The sequence below is a fragment of the Trichomycterus rosablanca genome, chromosome 18 (genome assembly GCF_030014385.1).
Source record: "Trichomycterus rosablanca isolate fTriRos1 chromosome 18, fTriRos1.hap1, whole genome shotgun sequence".
NCBI classification, from domain to species: Eukaryota; Metazoa; Chordata; class Actinopteri; order Siluriformes; family Trichomycteridae; genus Trichomycterus; species Trichomycterus rosablanca.
Window position 1 is genome coordinate 27,230,156 of NC_086005.1, and position 12,896 is coordinate 27,243,051.

Genomic DNA, 12,896 nt, shown 5'->3' on the forward strand with positions numbered 1-12,896 from the left:
GATTCTAACCCAGATCTCAGTGGCGGTGGGCTAGTGTAACAGAAACGATCACAGAAAGTAAACAATACTGAAGAGTAAGTAGTTTGTGTGGTATGTAGTTTGTGTTTATACCTACAAACAGGATAACGAGCTACCATCGATATATTGCTCGTTTTCATATTGGTTGTTAATTTTTTCCTCTTTCTGAACTAGATGTGATTTACCATGGCGTTGGAGAGCTGCAGGACCTCGGTGTTTACCTTCCAGTCGTCAGTGCACAGCTCACACGTGCTGCGATGTCTGGACGAGCAGAGGCAGAAGGATCTCCTCTGCGACGTGACGGTGGTGGTGGAGAACCGCAGTTTCCGGGCCCATCGCTCGGTCCTGGCCTCATGCAGTGACTACTTCAGCGCCCGCATGTCCAGCCAGACAGGCCAGGGACTCGTGGTCAACCTACCAGACGACGTGAGTGCGGAATATTCATCGATATGAATATAGAAAGCTAATACGGATCTTATAAGATCTTTATTCCAGGTGTGCTGTTACATTTTCTGTGCAATGAAACCGTTATGTAAAAAGAATTATGGGCAATATCACATCATACTAGAATATGGGGGGGGAGTCATCGGCCACTTCTTTTCACTCGCCAGCGACGGGGTCTCACAGAGAGCCGTATCGTGTATGAAGAGTCGCACCCTTCCATTGGTGAATGAACCATCTCTCATGCAGGAGCCTCGACCAGCCAGCAGAGCCAGTAATTGCATGACCAGCCCCCTTACTGACATAGCCATTTGTGTCTGTGTGGGCACCCAGCTGGTCAGCAGCACATCTCAGTGGGATCTCAGTGGTGGTAGGCTGATTTTTCAGCATTTAGCAGAGGCTTGGTCAAGGGCCCAAAAGTGGTAACCTGGCAGTGGTGGGGTTTAAACTAGGGTTTGAACCATCCATGTGTGGACTACAGATGCACAAAGTATATTTACCATCCATGTATAAATTAGGAACCATGTATATTTCTCTTTTTTAGGTATCTGCTGAGGGATTTGAACCTCTGTTGCAGTTCGCCTACACATCAAAACTGCTCTTCACCAAGGAGAACGTGCTGGAGATCCGTAACTGCGCCTCCGCGCTGGGCTTCAAAAACCTGGACAGCGCCTGCTTCGACTTCCTCCTGCCCAAGTTCTTCAACAGCAGCAAAAGTTCTCAGATGGGCTTCCAGAGGAAGCGCTGCTGCAGGGATCTCTGGAAAGCCAAGGCTGACCCGAGCTTTAATGAAAATGACGCCGATAATGCTCCAGGCGACTCTCCACCGCCTCCGAACTCCAGGGCTGCGCCGGAGAACACGGAGAACGAGCCGAACTGCTCCTCAAACCTCGATAAAAATGCAGCAAGTCCGTGTCACAGCGAGACGAAGGCAGAGGCCCGAGCGAAGTCGTACTACTTCTGTCCGAAATACAAGTTCCTGCAGGCCTGCGGGAAAGCCCAGGCCCGCGTGGACGCCGAGGCTGAGAACGCCGAGAGCATCTGCTCTCTAACCCGCCTGCCATGTTCAGGATCAGTTCCTGGATCCACCTCAACAGAAAGCTGCCCAACAGCTACGCAGTCTTCAATCGAAGCGCCTCGAAATCTCTGCTCGGCACAGATCTGCCCCATGATCGCCTCCTGCGCTCTGGGACGCTCCGCTCCTATCTCTCCACCTTCTAAAGACGATATAGAAGGCTCCTCTATAGATCGTAGTTCTGAAACCGACTGCCCGAGAAGTTCTCGGAGGAGCAGCGTGGAGATGGAGGTAGCCAATCAGCTCAGCACCTGGCCCACCGTCTGCAGCCTGCAGCCTTTACTCCCGGCTCCGGTGCCCTGCCCGGGCGCGGTCATGAAAAGCCCGGAGCTGCACTGCCCGTTTCTCAGGGACGTGGGCGCAGCGAGCGATCGGCCACGAGGCTGCGAGGTGTCGCCCGTCTCAGCCGAGTGTCGCTACACCTCCTCCGTGAACTCGGACGAAGACTCCGATAGCTCGGACTCGGATGGGGACAGCGAGTCGGGCCTCAGAGAGCAAGCGAGTAAGGTGAGGTCCTGGCGTCATGTGACACGATCTCATTTCATGTAAATGCTTCGAAAACTTACTCCCATGGCCGCCCGTGCAGCTACTGCTTGTTCAGTGCCATAAAATGCCGGCGGTTTGCTTACAACGTACAATCTGTGAACCTCAACCCTTAACCTTAAGTCGACCTGTTGACACAGAGCCGTTCCATAATTATAAACCATTGCAGCGTGTGGTGACCAGTTTCTTGGTTACTGTCTACAATATTTCACCACGAACGTGATAATTATGGCAAAATAAAAACACACAAGTATATAAAAAACAAACAAACAAGCCAGAACTGCAGCGTTCGTGTCGTCAGCCGCTTCTATTCACCTGCCAGAGTCTCACAGAGAGCTGTATGCCCTACTAACTAAACGCTGTGAAGTATTGTTTGTTTATCGCTCCTACGATATTGGGCTTTGCAGTACAGTTCATAAAGAACTGGCATAATAAACACTGCAGGAGGAACAAGGTCTGTTCCCTCAGATTTTAATACATTTCTAATAAAAATGAATGCAGTGTTCATTTCAAAACACTATATTGTATATAGGGATGATCCTGTTACTTCATAGGTACTATACACTGATCAGCCATAACATTAAAACCACCTCCGTGTTTCTACACTCACTGTCCATTTCATCAGCTCCACTTACCACATAGATATTTAGGTGGTGGATCATTCTCAGCACTGCAGTGCCACTGACATGGTGCTGGTGTGTTAGTGTGTGTTGTGCTGGTATGAGCGGATCGTGTCTGATCAGAGACGATCGCTCATCTATCGCTGCTGTTTGAGTCGGTCGTCTTCTAGACCTTCATCAGCGGTCACAGGACGCTGCCCACGGGGCGCTGTCGGCTGGATATTTTTGGTCGGTGGACTATTCTCAGTCCAGCAGGGACAGTGAGGTGTTTACCTGATCCACTCATACCAGCACAACACACACTAACACACCACCACCATGTCAGTGTCACTGCAGTGCTGAGAATGATCCACCACCTAAATAATACCTGCTCTGTGGTGGTCCTGACCATTGAAGATCAGGGTGAAAAGGGGGTAACAAAGTATGTAGAGAAACAGATGGACTACAGTCAGTAATTGTAGAACTACAAAGTAAGTGGAGCTGATAAAATGGACAGTGAGTGTAGAAACAAGGAGGTGGTTTTAATGTTATGGCTGATCGGTGTATACATTATTCAAATGTTTTACACCCTGTACACCATGATGTAGCCAATCATGTCTGTATGCACCTTACGCCCAACGGGCCGATAGCACAGCTGGCTCCTTGTGTGCATGATGTTTTTGTGCAGCAAGACCAGCAACACCTAAAATGTGCAATATTATGAGTGCACAGTCTAGAAAAAAGGCTCAGAGCTTCTTTACATGGACTCCACTTGCTCTTACGGTTCTTACAACCTTCCAATAAAGAGGGGATGAAAATGAACAGCAGGCTGAAGCTGCTTACAAAGAATTCACCGTTTATTTTCCTTCTTCTAAAAATAACCGCTGCCAGCGTTTAAAGATCTTAGAAACAGCGAACCCCGCTGCAGACGCAGATCGTCTAACAGTCGCCCGCCCTCACGCCCCGCAGATGCAGCTGCCGTTGTCCGTGGAGCGCATCACGTCCATGAGCCGCAACGACTTCCAGAACTTCCTGAGGACGTACCAGCTGACCCGCGAGCAGCTCGACTACGTGCACGACGTGCGGCGCCGCTGCAAGAACCGCATCGCCGCCCGCCGCTGCCGCAAGAGGAAGCTGGACTGCATTTACAGCCTGGAGCGTGAGATCAACAGACTGGTGAGTGACCATGATCGAACGCTCTCTGCTTTACTTACAATGAATAAACGTAAATCGTACAACCGAATTGTTCGTTTCCGTTCTGTCCGTCCAATTCACCAAAATGTTGGGAACATTCCTTCGAGATTTTGGTCCGTATTGACAAGATTGCATCGTTTAATCACTGCAGATTTATTTATTATCTATATTTATTTGATTATATGGCAAGTTCACGCAGAGCCACGCACCGATCGCCGTGCAGTGTCATCAATCAGCCAGCAGAGGTCGTAACTGCTTTAGTTATGAGGATTCTCCTCCGGCACCTTTCCTATGAATGAGCTGATCAGTTTGTGTAGGCGCCCAGCCTGCCGGCAGCAGCGTGTCCCTTTTTCATTCACCCATACTTCGGTGGATTTGCATACGGAGAGACACGCCCCGACCTCTGCACTCCTCCACTTTCTGTACAGGCGCCCTGGGCAACCACGGTCCTTACACAGCATTAATAAGGGTAATAACCACACCCCTTAGTCCGGTATTTCCCCACCCAGCAGACTGGAAGCCAATTTTCGGTGTTGCTGTGCTAGCAGATTATAAACTGTTTAGTTTAGACAAGCCTGTGCCCACTGTAGCCTCCGATTCCTGTTCCTAGCTGTACAAGTAGAACTTCAGCTGCAGTTCATGACCCGTGTCTGGTGCCACATGACTGACTTATCGGATCATTCTACATATAATCAATTGTACATGCGTTCCTAATAAAGTGGCTAGTAAATAAACGCTACAGGTTACATATACTGTGATTATTTTACCTCTATCTCCCATTTGTGTTGTGCAGCGGAGCGAGAAGGAGACGCTCACGGCCGAAAAGCGGCAGCTGGACCAGATGAGGCTGAAGACGTATCAGAGCTACTCTGTGCTATACGACAGGCTCTGCGCCGAGGCCAACCTGGGGCCCGAGCAGCTACAGGTACTGGCCAAGTACACGTCTCTGGTCGAGTGCCCATTTTCCGCCCACATGTCCACCAAGGCGCACATGTACCAGTGCTGCACTGAACCTGAACTCCAGCCCCTGGCACCAGGTTCGGGCATCGACTCTGAGCCGCCGCACAGAGAGAACGGTCAGCTGGCTTCCATCTCTCCAGACCAAATGAACGGACTCGATACAGACGAATCATGAGGTGCTTCCTTCTCTTCTACACGTGGTTAAATCAGGAACATGCAGCGTGCAGTAACTCGTTTTGGTTTATGAAGAATTATTTAATGCCGACAATCAGCGTATCAGATCACCTCTATTCTTTTTTCTCCCTGTTTTTGTACATTATATTTTTCTCGTGTATGCCGAGTCCTCTCTGGATTCAGGATTCAGGTTAGTTTCCGATTGTTCTACGAACTACTTTATGCACCGAAGAGTAATTTTTTATACTCTTTAAATAGGTTCATTTTAATTCCACTCTTATGGACGTTCTGTTAAACTCACTGTTCTTAATTTTACCCATCAGGGAAATAACTGAATATCACATAAATAATACTGACAGGTGGGTGAGTAACGCTTAACTTCCACTACATATCGCGTGCCGTCCTTTCTGAAGTGATCATACCCAAACCCTGCACCTCCATAAAAACCCTGCACCTCCTTCATAAAAAACCCTGCACCTCCTCCATAAAAACCCTGCATCTCCTCCACAAAAACTCGGCACCTCCTTCATAAAAACCCTGCACCTCCTTCATAAAAAAAACCCTGCACCTCCTCCATAAAAACCCTGCACCTCCTCCATAAAAACCCTGCACCTCCTCCATAAAAACCCTGCACCTCCTCCATAAAAACCCTGCACCTCCTTCATAAAAACCCTGCACCTTCTCCACAAAAACCCTGCACCTCCTTCATAAAAAAAACCCTGCACCTCCTCCATAAAAACCCTGCACCTCCTCCATAAAAACCCTGCACCTCCTTCATAAAAAAAACCCTGCACCTCCTCCATAAAAACCCTGCACCTCCTCCATAAAAACCCTGCACCTCCTTCATAAAAAAAACCCTGCACCTTCTCCACAAAAACCCTGCACCTCCTTCATAAAAACCCTGCACCTCCTCCATAAAAACCCTGCACCTCCTCCATAAAAACCCTGCACCTCCTCCATAAAAACCCTGCACCTCCTCCATAAAAACCCTGCACCTCCTTCATAAAAACCCTGCACCTCCTCCATAAAAACCCTGCACCTCCTCCATAAAAACCCTGCACCTCCTCCATAAAAACCCTGCACCTCCTTCATAAAAAAAACCCTGCACCTTCTCCACAAAAACCCTGCACCTCCTTCATAAAAACCCTGCACCTCCTCCATAAAAACCCTGCACCTCCTTCATAAAAACCCTGCACCTCCTCCATAAAAACCCTGCACCTCCTCCATAAAAACCCTGCACCTCCTTCATAAAAAACCCTGCACCTTCTCCACAAAAACCCTGCACCTCCTTCATAAAAAAAACCCTGCACCTCCTCCATAAAAACCCTGCACCTCCTCCATAAAAACCCTGCACCTTCTCCACAAAAACCCTGCACCTCCTCCATCAAAAACCCTGCACCTCCTTCACAAAAACCCTGCACCTCCTCCACAAAAACCCTGCACCTCCTTTACAAAAACCCTGCACCTCCTTTACAAAAACCCTGCACCTCCTCCATAAAAACCCTGCACCTCCTTCATAAAAAACCCTGCACCTCCTCCACAAAAACCCTGCACCTCCTCCACAAAAACCCTGCACCTCCTTTACAAAAACCCTGCACCTCCTCCATAAAAACCCTGCACCTCCACAAAAACCCTGGACCTCCTCCTTAAAAACCCAGCACCTCCTCCATAAAAACCCTGCACCTCCACAAAAACCCTGCACCTCTTCCACAAAAACCCTGCACCTCCTTTACAAAAACCCTGCACCTCCTCCATAAAAACCCTGCACCTCCTCCATAAAAACCCTGCACCTCCTTCATAAAAAAAACCCTGCACCTTCTCCACAAAAACCCTGCACCTCCTTCATAAAAACCCTGCACCTCCTCCATAAAAACCCTGCACCTCCTCCATAAAAACCCTGCACCTCCTCCATAAAAACCCTGCACCTCCTCCATAAAAACCCTGCACCTCCTTCATAAAAACCCTGCACCTCCTCCATAAAAACCCTGCACCTCCTCCATAAAAACCCTGCACCTCCTCCATAAAAACCCTGCACCTCCTTCATAAAAAAAACCCTGCACCTTCTCCACAAAAACCCTGCACCTCCTTCATAAAAACCCTGCACCTCCTCCATAAAAACCCTGCACCTCCTTCATAAAAACCCTGCACCTCCTCCATAAAAACCCTGCACCTCCTCCATAAAAACCCTGCACCTCCTTCATAAAAAACCCTGCACCTTCTCCACAAAAACCCTGCACCTCCTTCATAAAAAAAACCCTGCACCTCCTTCATAAAAAAAACCCTGCACCTCCTCCACAAAAACCCTGCACCTCCTTCATAAAAAAAACCCTGCACCTCCTCCATAAAAACCCTGCACCTCCTCCATAAAAACCCTGCACCTTCTCCACAAAAACCCTGCACCTCCTCCATCAAAAACCCTGCACCTCCTTCACAAAAACCCTGCACCTCCTCCACAAAAACCCTGCACCTCCTTTACAAAAACCCTGCACCTCCTTTACAAAAACCCTGCACCTCCTCCATAAAAACCCTGCACCTCCTTCATAAAAAACCCTGCACCTCCTCCACAAAAACCCTGCACCTCCTCCACAAAAACCCTGCACCTCCTTTACAAAAACCCTGCACCTCCTCCATAAAAACCCTGCACCTCCACAAAAACCCTGGACCTCCTCCTTAAAAACCCAGCACCTCCTCCATAAAAACCCTGCACCTCCACAAAAACCCTGCACCTCTTCCACAAAAACCCTGCACCTCCTTTACAAAAACCCTGCACCTCCTCCACAAAAACCCTGCACCTCCTCCACAAAAACCCTGCATCTCCTTCACAAAAACCCTGCACCTCCACAAGACTCACTTAGTTTAAATTGTAAAGTTTAAGGGGACATTCACATGAAAATGACTTGCGCCGGCTCTACCATTGTTCCCTACAGAGCGTGACAGTGCTGCTCAGCTTCCATAGCGGCGTGCAGCGCACACACAGCACGTGTTGGCTTGTGATTTTAGCGCTTGCCGTGACGCTCAAAGATCAAAGGTCTGATCTGAACTTCGACCCAGTTTGCCACTGAACTTTTCAAACACGCCTCCAGTGCCCCAGTATGACGAGGTTCATATGACGTGGCTCTTAGTTGAATTTGCCTTTTAATTGGCGAGACAGTAAAGATTTATGAACCCACTTTCTTTGATGCTCGTGTCCTCTCAATATAACCACAGTTCGAGCTATCTGTGTTAATCACACGTGGATAGTTTCTAAATGGTTTTCAAATTTGTCGGTCTGCTCGGTGAGCAAAGCGCAAAACACTTCTTATCTAGACAAGTTTTTCCGAGTTTTCTCTTAAGGTTGTTTTTATACTCGTCAGCTTTGGTTGGATTAAAACAAACCCTGGTGCGATTGCTCTGTTAGTGCTGCTCGTTACGGCGAGAGTGAAGCTTCCTTTCCAACTCTCTCTCAAATAAGCGGGCCGAGACCGCCTGAGCAGGAGGGTCGATCTGTCTCTAAACTAATTCTGGTGCGATTAGTTTCAGGTATGAATGCAATACGAACCACAGACAGCACAAGACATGATGTCACAATATGCTCACTAAACGATCCACAAGATAACAGAAGCGTAGTGGTTAAAGTACTGGACTAGTAACGGAAAGGTCTCTGGTTCAAGCCCCACCTCTGCCAGATTGCAACTGTTGGGCCCTTGAGCAAGGCCCTTAATCCTCAATTGCTTAGACAATACACTGTCACAGTACTGTAAGCGGCTTTGGATAGAAGCGTCCGCTAAGTGCTGAAAATATGGTGTGTGTAGCGGAGGAATTCCCGATGCTGTTTTGACTCCTTTATCCATTATATCACCTCTTGCTGTAAAAGCCAGTAGATGAATTGGCCACTCAAATCCACACTTAACTGCCTCGACCAGACAGTGAGTCACTGTAACAGGAGCAGTAAGGAGGCTTTATCCCATCCGGCCTCCCCCCTCTCAGGCGCAGCCCTGTGTCTAAAACCTTTTTTAGTTTTACATGAGCCTGCGAATGACCCCTGTGATCATTTCAGAATGGACAGCAAACGCATCACTTTACTTAATCCTGTCATCAGCACAAATCAGTCCGGAACTGGATCCAGTGTTGGCTGGCTATTACAGGGTAAAACATTTGTCATTTTTTATAAAAATGCTTATTTTCTTTTATGTACTCGGATTATCTGAATGTTTGATTTGGTTGGTTGGTTGATTTTGCTCTTTTTACCTCTTTGTCGTCTCTGCTGCAGGGTCCAATGTTTTTTACTTGTCTTACACTGCAAAGTGGCAAAATCAATAAACAGTTTACTATTCCTAATTCACTTCAGCCTGGGATTTATTCTGTTCAGTACATACTGCCTCTTTACCCTCTGTAAAGTGCTATATAATTAAATATGATTATTATTAGTAGTATAAACTTAGTTTTATATAAAGCTGCATGTAAATGGATGGTTAACACGTTCAATACTGTTTATTGCTTGCATGATTACCCCACTAGTGGAGCTCTTAACTCAGTATGAACACGAGAGGGCGCTAACAGATCAGCTTCTAGTTTCTAACTGACTGACCATCCACGCATTCATTCAGTCTCACTGACCAAAACGAAAGATCACCGACAGGTCGCCAGTCTTATCACCACACACACACACACACACACACACACACACACACACAAACATAAAGCAAATTCCAGTACCTCCAACTGGTCTGACTGTATGTCTTTGAATTTGTAGAAGGAAACCGGAGCACCTGTAGGAAACCCAGGTAGACAAGGGAGAACATGCAAACTCCACGCAGAAAGAACCCTGGCCTTCAAGGGAATGAAACCCAGACGACAGAGCACCTACTGCGCCACTTTGCCGCCCTTGCTAAATTTTAAAAATATAATAATAAATAAAATAACACAATTAAAAAAGTATTTTAAAGGGTTTGCACATTTTTCTGCACAATTGCAAATTTTAACATAAAATGTTAAGAACAATAAATGTCTCATAATTTTGCCACTGTCACATGTTGTGGTGCTTTACCTTTAGTAAATCAACATTAAACCCAAGCTGCTGTCACTCACTCTCACTATCTGTGTCTAATTAAACTACTACAGTAAATCAGTGCAGCAAAGTGAAGTTAAATTAAATAATAAAATAGCAGATCGTTATCACATATCATATATGAACAATCCATCCTTGGCTTGTAGTATGAAATTATCGATTCCAGCATGTTTTCAAACCAGTTCCAAACCAAATCTACATAATAAAGATTTAATCTTAATATTAAGATCATTAAATAATTGATTTTCAATATTAAAACACTCCGATTCTTGCTAAACACACTTCTCTGTTTGGCGTGTTTGAGAGTCGGATTTGTTTCGTGCTGGGAATCGACTACAAAACATGAATCGATTCCTTGTTCACAGAGTCAGAAATATGGGAATCGATTCCTATTCCCTCTTGGGTTCAACACACCACCCACCTTTCGATTCATTCAGTAGTAGGCCTGAAGCCAAACCAAGTTGAGCAGGTTAAAGATCTGAAATATAGTATAGACACAGTGCACATTAAAATATAAACAATCTGGAGGTTATAAAGCTGATTTACTGGCACACATTGAGCCTGCGTATAGTTCTGCATTGTTTAAATGCCACAGTGCTTATTTAAGTGCAGTTAGTGACCATGTGCATCCCTTTATGGCCTCAATTTACCATCTTATAATTGCTACTAAAGCTGATAATAAATGCAGCAGAAACAAAAGTGATCAAGCTTTTAAAAAAACACGAATCAGGAGGTTAAAAGCTGCAGTTTTAAAAATGAGAAGTCATGCCTGATTTATGTAGGCAATTTTAAGCTGATTTGAGCACGGTGAGAGGCTGAATATGCAAATAAACTTTAATCCTTCGGATCCCTGTACTTAAATCCTAACACCAGGTATAATATCCATGACAAGTGAAACTAAGGAATGCAAAATTACTATTTTTTATATGCCAGATATGCAGGAGCAGCGAGCATCGCTAACAAGACGTGTAAGTTGATGTATGTGTACTTATTTTTTACTGAAATGGACGTTTATGTCGTTTTAATGTAACCCTGTGTCCTAATGACGGACTGTTCCAGATCTGTCACTCGGGTGAAATCAGATGCTGCGCTCAGGAACGACAGACCTATAATCCACTGCCTTGTTCGTTCAAGATTAAAACACACAACAAAGAGAATCTGCTTCAGGATTTTGATTAAGATCCGTGGGTCTGCAGATTAGAGGCCGAGCAAACGGTAATGCAGAGATCTGAACCCAATCCAGGAATTAATCAAAACAGGCTGAAAATTAAGCTGGCGGTACACGCCGAGATTAAGCCGTCTTTCATTCCAGTACTGGCTGTTTTTAGCTCTCGGAAATACACAGAGCTACCAGTCTGTTTTACAAACTTTGGAAGTGAATCCCAGCATTTATTGTCCTAAATTCTGTTCTGTTCTCTCCATAAGAGCAGCAGCGAGGTCGGACGACGACAATCCTGCGATGAAAAACAAGCTGAATCTCTTTGCCACGGCCGATCTTTCCTTCTTTCATTCACACGTTCTCAGGAAGCTCACAGCTTCAGGCCAAATCATTTTCAGCACTTCTTCTTGACACAGACATGATCTGTGAAGTCAAGTGCTTCTATTACAGGGCTCTTCTGCAGAGATAAATGTAGGGGGTTTCAACTATCGCTTGTACTTTCTTTCGAGTGCATGCTGGAGCTTTTAAGGCCAATTTAAGGTAACATAAATGACATGCATACTAATTACTGCGCTGCATTAAATTCATTAATCCATTAACTTTCTTCATTTTTATCTGCAGAAATGTTAAGCAGACACACAGAGACAGAAATGTCATTTTGACCCACTCCTACATACAAAAATATCGACAGATACCAAGACACAAAGCCTGCCCAGAAAAATGGAGGCTGTTATTAACGCCAATGTGGGGCCAACTCTATACTCATGCCCATGATAAAGAATAAGAAAGTCTAACAGCACAGACACAGAAATGTTAGTGCACTGCTGTACACGCAAATGTGTACAACACACTACCATGCCATCCATGCTATTACCCTGGGAGTGCCAATGCAGTGATGAGAAATGTTCAGCACCCACATCAGTGTCAGTGGGGGTCATATGAGGGTCTTTTTTGATTGATAAATGTGTTACAGGAGAACAGATGAGCTACAGTCCATCATTTCTTTGATAAGACTGATTTTATATGTTACCTAGCAGTAGATTTACATTTTCAGCATTTAGCGGACGCTTTTATCCAAAGTGACTTACACGACGAGCAATTAAGGGGCCCAACAGTGGCAACTTGGTGGTGGCGGGGCTTGAACCGTCAACCTTCTGTTTACTAGTCCAGTACCTTAACCACTGAGCTATCACTGCAATAGATTTACATCTACAGCATTTATCCAAAGTGACTTACAGTACTGTGACAGTATACTGTCTAAGCAATTGAGGGTTAAGGGCCTTATATATTGAGGGCCCAACAGTTGCAATCTGGCAGAGGTGGGGCTTGAACCAGCAACCTTTGGATTACAAGTCCAGTACCTTAACCACTAGGCCACAACTGTCCTACACACACTAAAAGCCCTGAACCCAACAATTAGAAGGGGTGTCCACATACTTTTTAACCCCCAGCATGGTTTTACTTGCCAAAGTTTTATCAGATTTATATTCAGAGTAAATCTGCTGACCTTTGGCTGACAGGATTGTTAGGCAGTGATTTAATGCGCAATATGAAACTTCACATCTTATCCGCATCTTTCATCCTTCAGATATGTTTACCGTCTCATATTTCCAGCAGCGCAAAACATACTGAATGTGATTATTAACTGTGGGTTCCAAAGTGTGGACTCGAGAATTCTCTTCTTTG

General features: G+C 45.8%; 1 protein-coding gene across 2 annotated transcripts; it reads left to right on the plus strand.

Moving 5' to 3' along the window:
• The first annotated feature begins 204 nt into the window (after positions 1-204).
• On the plus strand, positions 205-9,814 carry bach1b (BTB and CNC homology 1, basic leucine zipper transcription factor 1 b). Of its 2 annotated transcripts, none has more exons than XR_010015252.1 (5): positions 205-444; positions 1,004-2,041; positions 3,646-3,852; positions 4,664-5,194; positions 9,737-9,796. XR_010015252.1 is itself a non-coding variant. In XM_063014121.1 (5 exons), the coding sequence occupies exons 1-4, from the start codon at positions 205-207 to the stop codon at positions 5,003-5,005; spliced, it is 1,827 nt and encodes a 608-aa protein (XP_062870191.1). In that variant the 3' UTR covers position 5,006; positions 9,737-9,814. The 2 variants fall into 2 exon arrangements, 1 of the variants encoding a protein (XP_062870191.1); XM_063014121.1 differs by having other exon boundaries at positions 4,664-5,006; positions 9,737-9,814.
• The last annotated feature ends 3,082 nt before the right edge of the window (positions 9,815-12,896 follow it).